At 42.0% G+C, this 19,119-nt stretch overlaps 1 protein-coding gene across 3 annotated transcripts; it reads left to right on the plus strand.

Moving 5' to 3' along the window:
• The first annotated feature begins 6,714 nt into the window (after positions 1–6,714).
• gpr26 (G protein-coupled receptor 26) lies at positions 6,715–15,924 on the plus strand. Of its 3 annotated transcripts, XM_066681569.1 has the most exons (5): positions 6,715–6,798; positions 7,038–7,100; positions 7,700–8,423; positions 12,367–12,480; positions 12,921–15,924. In XM_066681569.1, exons 3-5 carry the CDS (start codon positions 7,747–7,749, stop codon positions 13,234–13,236), a joined length of 1,107 nt encoding a protein of 368 aa, XP_066537666.1. In that variant the 5' UTR covers positions 6,715–6,798; positions 7,038–7,100; positions 7,700–7,746; the 3' UTR covers positions 13,237–15,924. The 3 variants fall into 3 exon arrangements, with proteins under 3 accessions (XP_066537666.1, XP_066537675.1, XP_066537684.1); XM_066681578.1 differs by having other exon boundaries at positions 7,038–8,423; XM_066681587.1 differs by lacking the exon at positions 6,715–6,798 and having other exon boundaries at positions 6,960–8,423.
• The last annotated feature ends 3,195 nt before the right edge of the window (positions 15,925–19,119 follow it).

Raw genomic sequence — 19,119 nt, forward strand, 5'->3', positions numbered from 1 at the left:
CCTCTCTTGAGTTTCTTGGCATCACTTTAAACTCTTTCCAAGCTTCCCTTCCTCAGGAAAACTCGAGTGTATCACCCATGCTCTCTCCGCATTTATCGACTATCCTATCTGTACGAAACAGCAGCTCCTCTTTCTTTTGGGCCACCTCAACTATGCCATTCGAGTCATCCCTTAAGGACGCTCATTTATCTCCCAGCTCCTTCATCTTGCCTCTTCAGTCTGATCATTGCACCTTTCAGTCACCTTAGACAACTCTTGCCTCTCTGAGATAAAATTCTGGCTCACCCTTCTTTGCCACTGGAATGGCATCTCCTTTTTTTTACAACAATACTATTTCCTACCCCTTGGACGTCCAGCTTTTTACAGACGCTGCTCCTTGTATTGGCTTCGGTGGTTACTATGGAAGCCATTGGTTCGCTTCTCTGCCAGCTTTGCTGCCAAAACCAACAACTCTTCTGCTGTTTGGGAACATTACCCCATTGTCATCGCCGCATTTGTCTGGCGCCACAAGTGGACAAGAAACTCGATTCTAGTTCACTCTAACAATTCTGCAACTGTTCGTATAATCAACAAAAGCCATTCCACATCCCTATCACTCATGCCCTTCATACGTCGCCTCACCTGGCACTACATACTCCACCAGTTCATTCTTAAGGCAGTTCATATTCCAGGCCAGTGAAATGCAATAGCTGACTGACTTTCTCGTTTTCATTTTTTAGAAATTCAGAACCTTAGCACCTCAAGCGGATCTTCAACCCATACCAGTGCCACCATTTTTTGAGACCATACACTACCTAACCCCCATCTGCAACAGCTGATATCTCAAGCCCACGAAACAATACTTTCAACTATCTCGCTACAAACACTCTCCACCTACTGGTCAGGATTGAAACTCTTCCAGAATTTCCATACCATGCATAACATCACCATTCCTTCTAAAACCTCTCCATAACTGCTGCCTTCCTTACCTCAGCTAACACACAACACTCCATCCATTCCTCCACCTTAAGAGTATATTTAGTGGCAATAAACCTCTTTACAAAACTTATAACCGGTACGCCTCATTCTTCCTCCAGTCACCCTCAGGTTACACTTCTCCTCAAAGGAATCCAAAAAGGAACCCCATCTTCCATCTCAGAGATCACCAATCACTTCAGACATTTTATAACGCTGCCTGATCATGCTCCGCCCTGGATGCTACTCCCCTACTATTGCCACTACACTCGAAGCCATGTTTCTCCTAGCTTTCTTTGGCTTTCTCAGAATTTCAGAATTCATGACTCAGTCACATCCAATTAATGTATTTACCCCCTCATATCTGATCTCACCATCCTCGATACTGGTACATTAATCTTTAACATCAAACACATCAAAACCGATCAACTCGGCAAAACTACCCACCTACATCTTTTTAAGTTAAATTCTCCACTCAGTCCCTATGAACCCCTCATACGGTACATCAACCTTAGAAATTCCCAGAATGCCCAACCATCAGACCCACTCTTCATCACAGAATCCAGGTCCGTCGTATCAAGACACTGGTTCCATACTCATCTCCATCACGTTCCCTTCCTCACTGGTTACCCTCCAGGGTATTTCTCAAGCCATTCATTCAGAATCGGTGCAGCTTCTACTACTTCCTGTCAGGGACTACCAGATCTCACTATTCAACTCCTCAGGCGGTGGTCCCCTCAGGCATACCATAGCTACATACATTCCCAAATCAATGATCTCAGACTAGCACATGAGAAACTTGCTTCTCTCTGAACCAGAGCTTTAGGGGTCTGGCTTGACTCTCCACCAGCAGAAGCCGCCCAGAACTCCAGCCCAAGTTCTTCTGAGTTCCCCTTCCTTGCCTTGCTTTCTTCAGGTGTGGTCCTCACTTCGCAAAATGATTTTACAATTTTTTTAATAAATCTACTGACATTCCTTACAGTGTACATTTTTATACAGTGCATCTATACACAGTGGTAGACAACATAGAAGCACATAGATTGTCATTTGAACAGTGTGGGTACAGACTCTTCTGTTGGCGTTTAAGGGGGTATGTCCACATTCTAAAGGCTGGTTCATTTTACCAAAGTAAAATTATTGTGGCCAAGAACAGCTGTACGAGTAGTGTGATGTGTGTGTGTGATTACAGTTTGGCTTTTCTTTGTTCCTCATTTCTACTGTGCTGACAAGAGTAGCTTCACTACACCACCCCCCAGCTCGGCCATAGAAGTATATTGTTGGCAGTGAACAATGATGCAAGAATTATGAACATAAAGCAACATGGACAATCTGATGCATGGCACAATAATTCTCCTTTTGTGTTAACTATGAACCAGATTTAAGAATTGATCCCCACACAGAGGCTTCAGTTCCACAAGGTCAACTGACCAAAATACAACCTGAAACCTGCAGCATTTCGTTCAGTTCATACAAACTGAAGGCAAACATAAACAACATGAAACAAATCCACACCAGTGAATAGTAGAACCCTGAAAATAAGGCATGGTTTTGTTGTTATATTTCTCTATTTTTAATACAAGTCTCCTTGAGCTTCCTTACATACTCCATATAGCTTGAGACATGTGTGACTAAGTACAACACTAGTTGGTGTGCCAAATAAAAGTAGCAAACACGGGGCATCAAATATGTCTTTGTCTTAACAACTGCTCTTGAGATAATAGGAATCCTGTGTAATGCACTGCAGTGCCAAGCTAAAACAATGTTAGTCCATACACTTATGAACCAAACATAAATATATAACCCCCACCCCCACACACATGGCATATGTACAAAAATAAAGGCCATTTGCAGCATTTCCAGCACCCAGTGCTCATTAGTGAGGCCTACATCAAAGTGTAACACAAACCTGATTACAGTAAAACACAAACAGTGCGAACAAAGACAGACACTGCAACAAAATCAAAGTCAAACAATTAGGGAGCGTCCACAGCCAGAGATAATGGGGGTGTCTGGCTCTCGCTGAGGCTCTGGACCTGTTTCACATCTAACAGATCTCAGGTGGAAATGGTACTCACACTTTAACACCACCAAGGTATGGCAACATGAATTTACATCATCTCTGTTTACTTTAACAACACCCTACCACACTTTTGCTCAGTCTTTCCCTATAAACATTTCATCCTTATCAGGGTCGCTGTGGGTTTCAATAAGCACAGAAAAAGTACTGCAGCTAGCTAAAAGTTGTAGATGTTTAAGGGCTAACAAAAAAAACAGACCTATATATATATATATATATATATATATATATATATATATATATATATATATATATGCAGGGGTTGGACAATGAAATGATGAAATGGAAACACCTGGTTTTAGACTACAATAATTTATTAGTATGGTGTAGGGCCTCCTTTTGTGGCCAATACAGTGTCAATCCATCATGGTAATGACATATACAAGTCCTGTATAGTGGTCAGAGGGATTTTAAGGCATTCTTCTTGCAGGATAGTGGCCAGGTCACTACGTGATGGTGGTGGAGGAAAATGTTTCTTGACCCGCTCCTCCAAAACACCCCAAAGTGGCTCAATAATATTTAGATCTGGTGACTGTGCAGGCCATGGGAGATGTTCAACTTCACTTTCATGGTCATCAAACCAATCTTTCACCAGTCTTGCTGTGTGTATTGGTGCATTGTCATCCTGATACACGGCACCGCCTTCAGGACACAATGTTTGAACCATTGGATGCACATGGTCCTCCAGAATGGTTCGGTAGTCCTTGGCTTTGACACACTCATGTAGCACAAGTATTGGGCCAAGGGAATGCCATGATATTGCAGCCCAAACCATCACTGATCCACCCCCATGCTGCACTCTGGGCATGCTACAGTCTGGGTGGTATGTTTCTTTGGGGCTTCTCCACACCGTAAGTCTCCCGGATGTGGGGAAAACAGTAAAGGTGGACTCATCAGAGAACAATTCATGTTTCACATTGTCCACAGCCCAAGATTTGTACTCCTTGCACCATTGAAACTGACGTTTGACATTGGCATGAAGGTGTGACTATAGCAGCCCGGCCGTGTATATTGACCCTGTGGAGCTACCGACGGACAGTTCTGGTGGAAACAGGAGAGCTGAGGTGCACATTTAATTCTGCCGTGATTTGGGCAGCCGTGGTTTTATGTTTTTTGGATACAATCCGGGTTAGCATCGGAATATCCCTTCACACTATGCTCTTACTTGTGCAATGTGCAATAAATGAAGATTGGCCACCAGGCTGGTCCAATGTAGCCATGAAACCTGCCACACTAAAATGACAGGTGTTTCAGTTTCATTGTCCAACCCCTGTATATATATATATATATATATATATTATATATATATTATACCCCTACCACCTGGCTAAATATTGTAGAATTTTAAGTATTATGTGCTAGCAAAAATACACCACTGTTAGAGGCTGTTTTGCCGATTGCAGAAATGAAATCTGTGATCGGTAAAGTGTTATCTTTTCATAATTGTCATCAATAATGTAGTCACATATTCATACTGAAAGTGACCAGGGGCATGGACCCCCAGGCATAATGGCTGTGCATGCAGCACCACGCTGTCTGGGAACATGTTCAATATACCCAGAAAAATAGATGATACCTAGAGCCAAATGTTTTAAAAGGTTTTAAGGTGGACAAAGCGGTTGACTTGGAAAAAGCCTGAATCGATTATTTTAAAGCTATGATTGTGAGAAGCCTTTCACATGAATCTGGCTGGTGGGAGGAAATTAATCACTTTGAATTAAGCTAATGTTATCTTCACATTCCTCAGCTGGGTCTGGGGAATTTAATACCGTTTCCTCATGGGAGGATGATTCTCACTTGGCTTTTCTTTCAGACTCTTCACCATTAATTTACGTTAATTGAAAAGAAGGCTATTTCAGATAAAGAGTCTATGAGTGGCTTTAGTGCCTAGGACAAAAAAGGTTTTACACTCGATGCTGAAACACTGCTGTGAGGACAAGATGGCAGACAGCACATTACTGAGGTTTCTGTGCTGACTGTGGATGATTATTTGTTGTTACACAAATCCAGATCATCACAAAGGAATTGGATGGAGCTTCTTTAATCCAGAGAACACACAGTTGTACTGTTCCACAGGTCTGTGTGTGTGTGTGTGTGTGTGTGTGTGTATGTGAAAGAGAGAAAAAGAGAGAGAGGGGGGAGTTATATCTCTCCAACCCAAAAGCTGAAAGGATGAGACGGTCTTGAAAGATGTTGACATTGATTTGAGTTGTTTTTAGAGCTGACGTTTTACTTTTCTGATCATTCCGTTTGAATAAACCTGTCAGAATCTATGAAGGTGTTCCAGTAAGTGTGTGTGGGGGTCTAGATATTTATCACAATGTGGGGACCAAACTTTAAACACTCACATTTTGGGGACCTTCATACCTTAAGCTAGAGGTTAGGGGTAATTTTCCACAAAATGAATGGAGATCAAGACATTTAGGTGCTTCTTTAATAAATTTAGAAAAGACTGTGTCCAAGACAGTTGTCTGGTTAGGGTCCTGAATTATCAACACAAACTTGAACTAAAACATCTTAAATACATTAGGATAGTAATCCGTGGGTATTTTTGAGGAGGGGCAGAGCACCAAATAGTGGGCCCTGGGCACAGCAGTTTGCACAGGACCTCCTCTCCAAATTACACAGAATTTTTTAACAAATGGTTTCTTGAGAGCTGAAACACCTATTAACCACCTGTATGCCTGAGCTCACCTTGTCTTGTAAGTTCCGCTGAATCAAAAAATGTAGAGGAGTCTGCTCTTTCTTTCTCAGGGAAGCCACTTTGTTTTGAGGCAGAGTGTTTGGTGGGGCAAAGGTGGAGAAATTAAAGACAAAACCTAAAAACAAACAGAACGTATGATGAAAGATGCAGTCTGGTATTAATATTTTTTAATAAGTGGGAGCATAAAAATTAAAAGCTAAAATTAATTTATTTTTGAAACTGTTGGAGGGCCCCCAACCAAGGATTGTGTGTGTTCACTGCCATCGATGGGTTAAACGCCAAACATATCTACATTTTCCAGCATATTTACATTCCTTCTGTGATGCCACATCCTGAAAAAATGGGATCTCTCTCTCTCTCTCTCTCACACACACACACACACACGTCTCTTTTATTCTTTCAGGCTCTGCGTTGTCCCCACTGTCAGTTTTCTTCTGCTTCCATTTCCATCCATTTCTTCTCTCCCTCTCATCTAGCATTCACTCTATTTCTCCCCACTTCTCTATCACTTTCCCTTTTCTTCACAAGTCTCTCCTCATTCTCCCAATTTTGTCTATCACTCCTCTCCATCTTCCTCCCCTCCTCGTCTGTCTCCATTCCTTCCTTCCTCCATTGTTTCAACTCTTTCTATCTTTCTCAATATTTAAGGTCACTGACCTGAGGATTCCCGCGAGGCTGCTCACGTGAGGACATTTCCAATCGCAGTGGTGTAGGAGGATGAAGATGAAGATGACGATGAAGGATGCGGGGGAGGAGGAGAGCGATATTCCTGACGTATAAAACGCGCTCAAACGAACGAAATCCCCCATAAGCGCCTCAGCAGCCCGCGCGAGCCGGAGCAGGGCACGAGCTCGCGAACTGCGCAATTGTGCGACGCTTGAACGGAGGGGACTGCGAAGCTGGAGAGAGACACAAACGCGTCAAAACTAGAAGACCACAAAGAGGCGTGTGAGAGACTTTTTATGCTAAACTTGTCATGGATTTTCCCACCACAAGCCGGACCGGCGCGAGGCTGGCGACATGGAGCGCGAGAGCGTGCACGCGGCAGCGCGAAGAGCGAGAGGTGACGGAGTAATATTTGATTTAAAAAAAGTGGCTTAACGGTTCGGTTTGTTTACATTAATACACACCACATTTACACCGTGGCACTAAACGCACGGCAGATTTGTTAAGTTCTGGTTAAGTTCGGTGCTCCTGTTTGGACAGAACATGTATTTAAAATGACTTTATAACCAATTAATTAATGTTCAAATACACAACTCGGGCCAATGTTTCGCCATCTACCATCAATGTTTATTTCAGAGAACAGTTTGGATGTGGACATCCGACCGTGGCATATCTGGGAAATGTGATTGGCTGCCACAGGTAAACCTCTATTTTCATAAGGTTAATGCATTTAATGCTACATTTTGTCTCTATGGAAACAACCCAATAGAATAGTTAATGAGTTTACAACAGGACAAAAGCAGAAGCTAATTCAATTTGGATCAATTATCAATAACATGGTTAACCTCAAGAAAAACATGTTTATTTCAAGTTGTTTACTGAATTTATCTCCAAATTTTAATGAACATTAATGAAAGCTTTGCTCCACTCACCCTGCCACCACATATTAGTGAAAATCATCTTTAGAGCTAACCAGAAAAAAATGTATATATTTGAAGCTTAATTGCAAACTATTTTTAATGCCGTTTCAGCTTCAGAACCAAATGTTCCAGCTTCTAGAAAAAAAACTGATAAAAAATTGACATATTGATTCTATTGCATACAGAAGAACATTTATGAAATTTATATCCACTTGATCAGACTTCAGTAACTTCAATTCCAACATCAAAATGCTAAATATTGATTAAATTTTAATAATGGGCTTATTTGCTTGTCCCTGGTATGTTTTATTTATGGATTTTTTTCCCAAAAAATGACCCCTGTCTGTGTCTGGCCTAAACCTTAATCTTACTCTACAGTGTGGTCAAGGTTCACCCTTTTACCCCCACTCCACGCGCTAAACACCATGCACGCGGTGGACGTGGCACTGTCCTTGGGGCTCGTGGCCATCATCGCAGTGTCGTTGCTCTCCAACTTGCTGGTGCTCGCCTGCTTCGCGTGCAGCGCTGAGATCCGGAAGCACGTGCCAGGCCTCTTCGTGCTTAACCTCACGTGCTGCAACCTTCTGCTTACCTCGTGTAACATGCCCCTGACCGTGGCGGGTCTCCTGAACCACGCGCCACCGCCTCCGGTAGGACTTTGCCAGCTCGCGGCCTTTCTAGACACTTTCCTGACCTCCAACTCCATGCTCAGCATGGCCGCGCTTAGCATTGACCGCTGGCTCGCTGTGGTGTTCCCGCTTAGCTACCACTCACGCATGCGCCGCCGCGACGCCGTGCTCGCGCTCACCTACGCTTGGTTCCACTCACTAGGCTTCTCAGTGGCGCCCGCGTGCCTCTCCTGGCTCGGTTACCACCAACCGACGGCCTCCTGCACGCTTTACGATTCTACAGCAAACTCCGCCTCCTCGCGCGCGCACTTTGCCGCCTACACCGTGTCAATGCACGCCCTCACCTTCCTGCTCGTACTCGTGGTGCTGTGCATCACGTACCTCAAGGTGCTGCGCGTGGCACGCTTCCACTGCAAGCGCATCGACGTCATCACTATGCAGACGCTCGTGCTGCTCGTGGACATCCATCCCAGGTAAGACTGGACTGTAATGCTCTTACCTACGGCTACTATTTATGGACATAATCGTGTGGACACCTGCTCATCCAGCATTTCTAGCTTCTTTCTCTTTGCTAGAGGTTCACATATATCTGGATATTTTTAAAAACGAAGGCTTTGTCTGCACTTTGGACTCCTGTCCACAAGAAAACTGTTTTAGGCCACTGAAAACGTTCTCCAGAATGTTGCTGGTGGAGTTGTGTTTACAGCCAAAACTCATCTTTTTTAAAACGCTGACATCATACAGCATGTATGTATGTAAACATCCAGATAGCACTAGATTTCAGATCCCCATGTATGAGTAAAATATAATAGATGCTGTATTATAATTTCAACGCTGGCCTCGCCCTTGTGGAATATCTGTTTGTTTGAGGAATCGATTCTACAAATGACTTCAGACAGCTAGTCTACCGTGACATTTAACAATAGACAACTTTACTTTCGCTGTAGCACCCCTTGTGGAAATGCTCAGAATGGAGCTTGTGTTGAGTTATGAAGTGCATTGTGACACATTTTTGAACAGAACATGAAACCCAGCCTCTACTTTTCTGGCACCACTTTACAGTGGTGGAGCTAGAAAATTGGGTGGCCAGACTGAGACTATTGCTCACACAGGGGTGGCACAGAAAATGATACCTTATTTTTTTCTGTGTGAAACCTCTGTGGATCTAGTAGTGTTTCTTGATCAGTCACCCATTTACTGATACAGGCATCGACTCTTCGGAGAACTACTTGTTTGAGGTGCTCTGTTAAATTGAGTCCCTACAGAAATGGTTCCCGAAAAAGTTGCCTGCAAAGCAGTGTTGGGGGGGGCCGGGGAGTGGCCGAAGATTAATTGGCTACCCCCTGGCTTCGCACCTGCCGCTTTATGATATATATGGGATATTTTACATTGCTGTGAAATTATGATGGCATAATGCATGATATCATTTTCCAATGATGAATAATTAGTAAAGGTATCACGAAGAAGGGTAGAGAAGTGAGACTGAAGCCGGAGGGTCGCCAGTTCAATTCCCGTTGAGCATACAGCCCTCTGCTCTGGTATGTGTGTGTGTGTGTGTGTGTGTGTGTGTGTGTTCACTGCCCCTAGTGTTTGTGAAGAATTGCTCACTAGTGTATATTTGTGTCTTCATTACCACAAATGGGTCAAATTCAGAGAAGATTTCCCTCGGGATCAGTTAAGATGTTTCTTCTTCTTCTTCAGTGCTGGGGGAATTTACACCCTTTTATCCCACATTTGATATAGAGCATGGTGATGGGAGGCTCATGTGCAGCTGTTTCAAAGCTCATTACATGCTCATTACATGCTTACATGTGACTTCTGCCTTCATGTCCAAATGAGCATGGATTTGGATATCCACGAAAAAGACATCATCTAGAAGGCAACATGTCACACCCATAGTTTGACAACACAACAAGCTTTAGATTATATGTAACAACTTGTAAGTATCATTCATTATAACTGGCTCATAAAAGCAAAAGAACACAAGTTTACCTGAGTCTTTATAGTCTTTATACTGTATATGAATGCCAGTGGATTGGCGACTCAAGTGTCCGTAAGTGTGAATGTGTGTGTTGCCCTGTGAAGGACTGGCGCCCCCTCCAGTGTGTATTCCTGCCTTGCGCCCAATGATTCCAGGTAGGCTCTGGACCCACTGCGACCCTGAACTGGATAAGCGCTTACAGACAATGAATGAATGAATGAATGCCAGTTAAATCAATAACTTTCTCCTCACATTATAAAACAGGTGCTGACACCTAGTGACATCGATCTGTCAGAGATTCTGGTTTAAACACATTTGAAATTTGGGACCCATCCTATGAAGCATAAGTTGGTTTATTCAGGGACTGCAAATAGTTTGGTTCTTTACCACTTTACACAGACATCAGCGTAGACCCTGGCTTTGGGATTATTGGGCCATTGTGTAAAATAGACAAATTATATTTCACAGACTTTATAGTCTCTCTCTATTTATTCACTGTTTAGTTTAATGTATTTTAGAAAGCTTTTATATCCACTCTTCCACTTTACCCTCTCACACACACAAATTTAATCTCCATAAGAAAATTATTTCTCAGAGGAGTAGAGACTCACTGCAGTAAAATGTGAAAAAAAAATGGATCCATCAATACCCTTCCTTGGATGAGCAGGTGTCCATAAACATTTGTCCATACAGTGTCTACTGGCCACGCATTTGCCTTTGCTCTAGCACATCTCCCACTCCCGCTCACTCTCAGGCAGGAAAGCAATATATCAAATGTCTCCGAGCAGCATCCTGATATTGAAGTGTCAAGCTGGGCACTTTTATTCATTGTTAGCTTGTCGCCTCATACAACAGAGTTATTCTGAATTGAGGACATAAGCTTTTGATTAAAGCAAAAAAGCAAAACCAGAGAGGGGAGTGTAGAGTGTAGAGAGTGGAGGCCAATGTGTCTGGCTGTGTCTCAAATTGTGCCCTATAAAGTGCACCAGGTAGATCATTAAATACACCCCAACAATACAGTAATTATTTGTCTAATAGAATGTCTCTATTGTTTATGCCAAGAGGGCTATAAAGTCCCCAGCACTGGGCTGTGGAACAGTGAAACTGTGTTCTCCTTTGTGCTGAATTATCCAACCTCAGTATATGACCTCACTAATCTTCATGGGGCTCCTCACAGCAGTGTTCCAGTATGTTAAATAAATAGCTGATGATTAGTAGCTGTATGAGGAACTAACAATTAATGAGCATGTGTCTACAAACATTTGGCCACATAGTGTATGTTTGTGCAGATGTGTCAATGGATTAGAACTGTTTATATCAGATGTGGTTTTGCTGCAGTCAGAAACATTAGGCATATGAGAGCAGGTCCGTCAGCAGTTTTGCTTTTTTTAAGTTTTGCTTTTTTTTATTTGATTATAGCTACAGTGCACCATTTCTGTTGATTTTTCAGAGTGCAGAGTTGTGTTTGCCTTCAGGCAATCACCGAAAAACCCTCCAGAGCAGCTTATGAGAAATAAAAGCTTTTTGACAGATCTCTACAGTGAACTCAGCAGCTGTTTACGACATCACTTTCTTAAACCTGCTTTAGAGAAGTGGTCACCATCGTGTGACGATTCTGTGATGTAACTCAGAGATTGTGTAAACACTGCGAGGAGCTCGTTAAGTAACTGTGATGAGAATTATGACAGATATATGATCAGATTTTGGTGAGAGTGGCTGGACACTGTGGGGAGATTGAGATTGTGTTAAGACTGTGAGGAGATTGTGGTAAGGAATATAGGAGCTTATGAGATCATGGTGAGATTGCAGGGGTTGTGAGGAGATCATTTTGAGATTATAAGGAGAATATTTTGGGATCATCAGATCATGAAGAGACTACTGAGATTGTGAACAGACTGGTGAGATTGTGTGGAGATTGTTGTGAGTTGCGTGCATAGTGATATGAGATAGTGGTGAGATTATGATGAGATAATGAATACAAAATATAAAACTGGGTGACACTACATTTGAGATAGTGGTAAGACTGATAAGATCATACAGGAGGGTTCTGAGGAGATCATGAGGAGATCATTTTCGATTTACCAGGAGATCATGAAGAGACTGTATTGAGACTTTGGTGAGATTGTATGGTGATGGTAATGAGATATGGGCATATTGAAAGGAGATAATCATGAAGAGACAATGTGAGAATTAGTGAGACTGTGTTTGAGATTGAGGTAAGACTGAGGAGAATGTGTTGAAATTAATATGAGACTGAGGAGAATGTGATTGGACAATTTGTCAGCTGTGAAGAGATTTTGAGACCACAAGACAGAGATTGTGAGGAGAACCTGGTGAGAGTGTGTAGAGACTAATGAGATTTCCATGAGACTAGAGAGACTGTGAAGAGATTTGATGAGATTGTTTGGAAATTCTAATGAGCTTGTGATGTTCAGTGTGAGACAGCGATGTCTGGAGGAGCAAAAGAAGAGGAGGCAGAGAGCGACTCGAAAAATCAGCACCTTCATTGGGACCTTTGTCATCTGCTTCACCCCTTATGTCATCACCAGGTCAGTGCACTGACCCCAAACACAGGTACTGAATCTCCTCTAAGTCTCTTTTGGTAGGACATGAGATGTGGCAGACGTTTGCATTTTGTGACCTCTGTTGTAACCTCTATATAATCTGCTGATTACCATATACAGGACACTTGTCTTTATAACACTTTAAAATTCATGATTTAAAAATGATTGACAAGAAACTTTCATTTAATAGTCACATGGCAGTTGCTGAGTAAAGGCCACTGTATAAAGTCTAATTTTGTTACACTGTGTTCTTGAAGTAAAGGTCTTTGTAATTTAAGCAGAATAAAAATAGTTTTTTTTTAAAGATGGCACTAGTTTTCATCCCAAAAATAATGTAATGTCTTGTGTAATTTCATTGGCTGAAAATAATCTGCCTTGAATCTTTAAGCACTTGCCTAATGCGCCATTTGTCTTTGCTGGTTCAGGGTTGTGGAGCTGTTTGTGGATGTCCCGATCAGTCCGTACTGGGGCGTGCTGTGTAAGAGTTTGTCCTACAGTAAAGCAGCCTGTGACCCATTTGTGTACTCACTCCTCCGGCACCAGTACCGCCAAACCTGCCGAGACCTGGTCCACCGATTCATTCAGAAACAAACAATCAACTCCTCCATCCAGCAACAGGAGAACGGTGGCCTACAGAAGGCTGTCAACTCTGCGAAGACTGAGAAACCAAGGCAAACTGAAAAATCTACTGCAAAATGTACCACGAAACCAGAGAACATTGAAGCAGGGTCTACTGGCTAAGAACTCACCAGAGATTAAAAATGTAGCAACAAAAACCACAACAAAGCAGCTACATCTGCACAAAGAGAAAGAGCATGAGGCTTCAAACATTTTCTACTTTTCTACCTTCAAATATTCTCATATGTTTCCAAATTCCAGAGACATGCTTTTGAAGTAGGACTACAGTACCTTCAAAACAATGAGGTTCAGATGTTATTATGTTGAAAGCTGCTAGCTCGTGATCAGTAGGAGATACATGATTATTTTTGTTGGTTGTCATTGAATATCAGCATAACTAGGTCACTGAGAGAAAAACAGGTATATGGGGGCCAAAAAAAATACTGGACTTAATGGTTTTAAGGATTGAAATTATTTAATGTATTTATTTGATAAGACTTGAATTTTGTTTGTATTAATGCCTTGATCTCATGAAGTAATATTAAAAATAAGTACTACTTGAATCCAGTGCACAGTCAAAAGAAAGTGGTTACTTTACAATCAGAAAAGGAATAAGTATTTTAAAATATGTATTTATTTTTCTTACTTCTACTATGTTTTACAGCCCCATGACATGTCTAAAAATCCAAACACAGTCAGCTCAATTTTTGGCATTTTCTATACGTCTGTACCCAAGATCAATGTGGAATTTTTTTCCTATGTGTTAATTTCCAGACCGATCCAATCCAAGTTCCTGCTGCTTTTAAGAGGTCATCTTACTTTATTTATGTATGCTCTAATCATACACGTTCCAGAGGGAATCTGGCCTCTGTGTCACCTCACGCTAATATCCCAGTGAAACCTCAGTGTCCACTCAGGTCTCATAGATACGGGCGGCACGGTGGCGCAGCAGGTAGTGTCGCAGTCACACAGCTCCAGGGCCTGGAGGTTGTGGGTTTGATTCCAGCTCCGGGTGACTGTCTGTGAGGAGTTGGTGTGTTCTCCCTGTGTCCGCGTGGGTTTCCTCCGGGTGCTCCGGTTTCCTCCCACAGTCCAAAAACACACGTTGCAGGTGGATTGGCGACTCGAAAGTGTGAGTGTGTGAGTGAAGGTGTCTGTGTTGCCCTGTGAAGGACTGGCGTCCCCTCCAGGGTGTAATCCCGCCTTGCGCCCGATGATTCCAGGTAGGCTCTGGACCCCCCGCGACCCTAAATTGGATAAGCGGTTACAGATAATGGATGGATGGATGTTTTAGATACGTTTCCTAGAGATTCTAAATACATATGCAGCTTTAAAAGACTCATATCGTTCATATTCTCTGTTTGAAATTCCTCCAATTAATGATTTTATTTTATTTTTTTACCCAAGGATGACAATATATATGATGATATAGAGTTGACTTGACTGTAGCTACATTCCCATAATTCAGATTCAACTGCCAAACTGTAGCTCAGAGTCTGTAAAAATTCATTTTGATGGATCTCACCGTGCCTTAGAGAACTGTAGGAGATTTTGAGCTACACAATAATGCCGTCAGGTTCAGTTTCAGCTTTAACTTGAAATACAGACATTCCTCAATTCCGAGAGCGGTTTATTACATTTGTGGATAGAATTCGACTGGACACAAGTCTTTGGTTTTTGTTATGAAAAGTGTAGTCCAAAGCACATACAAGTGGTATCTCTTGGAACCACATCAGTTTATTCCCTCCCTAAAGGAGACAAGGATACCTGAGAGTAATGTATTGGTGTTGAGCTTCTGTAAAGATTCTGTGTGTAAAGTGGTGTAAAGTCTAGTTCTGATTCATACTGGAGCTCCTTTGTTATTATAAATGTATTTTTATGCAGGAAGGGATTTAAACAGGGTTGTTTCTATTCTATATTTGAATGTGAGTGTGAGATGGTTCTCATATGTCATTTGTAATGTGCAATCAGTCTACTCTCAACACAGTGTCTATATTCTTTAATGGGATTTACAGTGCTAAAGCCAGAGACCACTTCTTTCATTGATTTTATAGCCAGTAAAAGTCATTACATTATTATGTAAGTATATTTTCCAGTAACTAAATATAATACCGGGCGGCATGGTGGTGCAGCAGGTAGTCTCGCTGTCACACAGCTCCAAGAACCTGGAAGTTTTGGGTTCAAGTCCCACCACGGGGAGTTTGTTGTGTTCTCCCCATGTTCGCATGTGTTTCCTCACATAGCCCAGAGACACACGTTGGTAGGTGGATTGGCGACTCTAAAGTGTCCATAGGTGTGTGTGTGTGTGTGTGTGTGTGTCACCCTGTGAAGGATTGGCGCCCCCTCCAGGGTGTTTTCCTGCCTTGTGCCCAATGATCCAGAGTGGGCTCTGGTCTCACACTAACCTGGTGAACATCAGGGTTTAAAAGACATCACAAAATAAATTGCAGGAGTTTTTGTTCCACACCTCTTGGAAGTCATCTTCAATTTTTGTTTTTAGGTGTGTGTCAGTTTCCTTTCCATAGTGGACTGGTCTACATCCTTTCAGAACCATATTTTATATATATAATTATAATATATCTACCTGTATTGAAATGAATACAATTTGCAATTTCTTTTGATTGGAGATCAACCAAATGAAGGGAAATGGCTTCTGACTTTCTGGCACAGAAATTGTTGATTTTGTTGAGAATGTTTTCCTTTTTTTGTTCCTTGTGCAAACGTGATGCCTTAGGAATAAAGTGTTTATTTTTGTTATGCAAAATAATTAACTGCAGTATTACAGTTTGCTACAGCTGTGTTCACTATGGGACTGGAGTAATAAACAGTGTCTTTTTGAAAAGATGATAACAATTGTATGTTTGAGGAGTGATCAATGATTGTGAAGGAATTTAGGCTTTTTTTTTTATTACACAGCTTGGTGTGAGAGACAAGGGAGGTGTGTGAGAGAGAAAGGAAGAGAGAGACAGACAGACAGAATGGTAAAATGTGGGGGAGATAATTAGTTTCTGAAATGGTTTTAAACAGTTTGCCTCCCACCAGCTGACTGCAGTACTTTTCTGAAGCTCACAATGGAACGAAAGAAAGAAAGGAAAGAAAGAATGGAAGAAAGGAGGAACGCAGGTCTCTTTAATTGCCAGGTTCAGAAGAAAAGAAGGTATGGGGGGGGGCAGCGGATGAGAAAAAAAGACAGTAATGAAGGCACAATATAACAGAGAGGGATTATTAATGCCTCCCACGTCAGGATTTCTCATAAACACATGAACATATGAGTGGAGGCTAATGGCATCAGGTTTGGGCAACATATTTTGAGACGTCCTCGTTAAATCCTGACCTGTCTCATATGTTCAACTTCCGATGTCATGCTCACCAAAAAGGTCTGATAAAATTCCTCACAAAAGGTCATTAAAGGCGTAATAAGCTGCTGAACATGCAGCAAAAGTGATTTCATTATTTGTAAAATTTTCTATGAAGTGCAGCTCCTGTCTATCAGAGAAGGAATGTAGGCTTTCTTTCTTTAAGATTATGTTGTACGTTGTAGTACCCGAATGAACCATTTATGTTCCACGTAGTGGGTTCCAGAGAACATAGTTGCAGTTAAATGGGCTTGTATGATCCTCTCAAACACTTGGCATTGGGCATGGTGACCTCTGGCTTTTTCTGTAAGGTTTCTGTGAGGATTTCCCAGCTTTACTGATAGTCCATCTGGACTTAAAACTGAGCTACGGAGTTGAGAGAGAGAGAGAGAGAGAGAGAGAGAGAGAGAGAGACAGAGAGAGAGAGAGTGTCACGGGAGCAGGAATGAAAGAATAAAGGAGAGACACCTCCTTAAAGGTATGTCGACTGGATGTGTGGGTGGAAAAGTGAGTGGGTTAAGGAAAGAGAGAGAGAGAGAGAGAGAGAGAGAGAGAGAGAGAGAGAGAGAAATATCTTAATCCTTAACAAAATATCACTCAAAAACACACCCTCAAACCTCTCTGATCAAACTGAGCTCAGAGAGAAACCTGGCCTAATTAACACTGTACACCATGGGATTGGGTGTGGGGGCAGAGAGAGAGATGGGACACAGCAACCAAAACGATGAATTAGAAAGAATGAGAGAAGTCAGTGAGTAAGGGGAAAATTGGGAGATATATAGGATGTAATAGGGTTTCAAAGTAACAGAGGGAAAGCCAAAGAGTGGAGACAGAGAGAGAGACATTGATTGATATATGGTGGACAGTAGACGTTGGGTTGAAGAGTCACTGTTGTTCAGTTTCTTCTGCACAGTGATTATCTTGTTGTCAACTCTGTCTCTCTCTTTCACAGATTAGATGTCACTCTGTTGTAATATCTCTCACCCTATGGCAGCTCCATCTGTTCTCGTGATGCAAAATAAGAGTACCCATCTAAGTTTAATTCCATTCAGACAAACTGTGTAAAATTCTTTGGAGCAATTGCACAAGGTCCACGGTCCCCATGCTAGTTGTCAGCTAGTGGTGCATTAAGGCTCTCAGCACTAGGCTGTGGAGCAGTGGAACTAAGTTGTCTGATATGAAGTGTTTTATCCAATATACAGTACATTGCCAAAAATATTCATTAACCCAATCTAAATTCAGGTGTTCCAATAACTTCCATGGCCATAGGTATATAAAACCAAGCTACTGCTTCTACAAACACTTGTGAAAGAATGGGTCACACCCAGGAGCTCAGTGAATTCAAGCATGGATAAGATGTTACCGTGATAAGATGCCACTTGTGTCCAGTCCAGTGGAATTTCCTCACTAATAAATATTCCACAGTCAACAGTCAGTGGTATTATAACAAAATTGGAAGTGACTGGGAATGACAGCAACTCAGCCACGAAGTGGTAGGTCACATAAAATGACAGCAGGGTCAGCGGATGAGTCTGGGTTTGGTGGTTGCCAGGAGAATCGTATTTTTGTCTGACTGAATGCCAAGTTTGGTGAGGGGGGATTATGGTGTGGGTTTCTTTTTCAGCAGTTGGGCTCAAACCCATAATTACAGTGAAAGGAACTCTTAATTCTTGAGCATACCAAGAGATTTTGGACAATTTCATGCTCTCAAATTTGTGTGGCCCCTTGCTGCTCCAACATGATGGTACACCAGTGCACAAAGCAAGCTCCATAAAGACGTGCCTTAGTGAATTTTTGTGTGGAAGTGACTGGCTTGAACTCAACCTGATAGAACACCACTAGGATGAATTAAAGTGGATGCTGCAAGCCAGGCCTTGTCGTCCAACATCGGCATCTGACCTCACAAATGCGATTCAGGAAGAATGGTCAAAAATTCCCATAAACACACTTCTAAACTTTGTGCAAAACCTCCCCAGAGGAGAAGGGTGGGTGGACCTCATGTTAAACCCTATTGATTAAGAATGGGATGTCACTCAATTTCATATGCTTGTGAAAGCAGACAAGTGAACACTTTTGGAAATATCATGTATATAAGACTATTTGGAGCCTGAATCACCTGTCCAGGACTTTTTTAATGTATATATGAGGTTTCAATATTATGACATTTAGCATAGAACTAAATAACATAGAAATAAAATAGAAATGCTCTGCTTTCTTTAAATGAAAAGTGATGAAGAGGAGTCTTTTGGTCACAAGCACAAAGTGTGGAGAGTGAAATCGATTTGCTCACCTAAGCATGTGTTCACCTGCTTCAGGCGAACACACACTCAGGTGAGCAAATTGATTTCACTCTTCACTGTGTGTGTGTGTGTGTGTGTGTGTGTGTGTGTGTGTGTGTGTGTGTGTGCATGGGTGCGCGTGCAGGCGAGTGACGGCTCAATGAAGGTCAATGCCATCAATGACATTCACTTTCAAGATTAAAAACAAGTCAATGTTTTACATCAGGACTATGCCATTGCTTCTTTGCATTTTTTTTTTTTCACAGCAATATGTATCCACACCTCCGAAGCCCAGTCTTACAAGTTACTCACATTATGAGCTGTGGGCTTTGTGGTGGCTAATCCACCAGCAGCTTTTTCCCCCCTAACGT

Source organism: Hoplias malabaricus, chromosome 1 (assembly GCF_029633855.1).
Source record: "Hoplias malabaricus isolate fHopMal1 chromosome 1, fHopMal1.hap1, whole genome shotgun sequence".
NCBI lineage: Eukaryota > Metazoa > Chordata > Actinopteri > Characiformes > Erythrinidae > Hoplias > Hoplias malabaricus.

Excerpts from the sequence above, each read along its gene's own strand:
- gpr26 (XM_066681578.1), top strand. The coding sequence starts at position 7,747 with ATGCACGCGGTGGACGTGGCACTGTCCTTGGGGCTCGTGGCCATCATC. Across the intron at positions 8,424-12,366 it reads CTCGTGGACATCCATCCCAG|TGTGAGACAGCGATGTCTGG; the intron begins GTAAGACTGGAC and ends TGTGATGTTCAG. Across the intron at positions 12,481-12,920 it reads ACCCCTTATGTCATCACCAG|GGTTGTGGAGCTGTTTGTGG; the intron begins GTCAGTGCACTG and ends TTGCTGGTTCAG.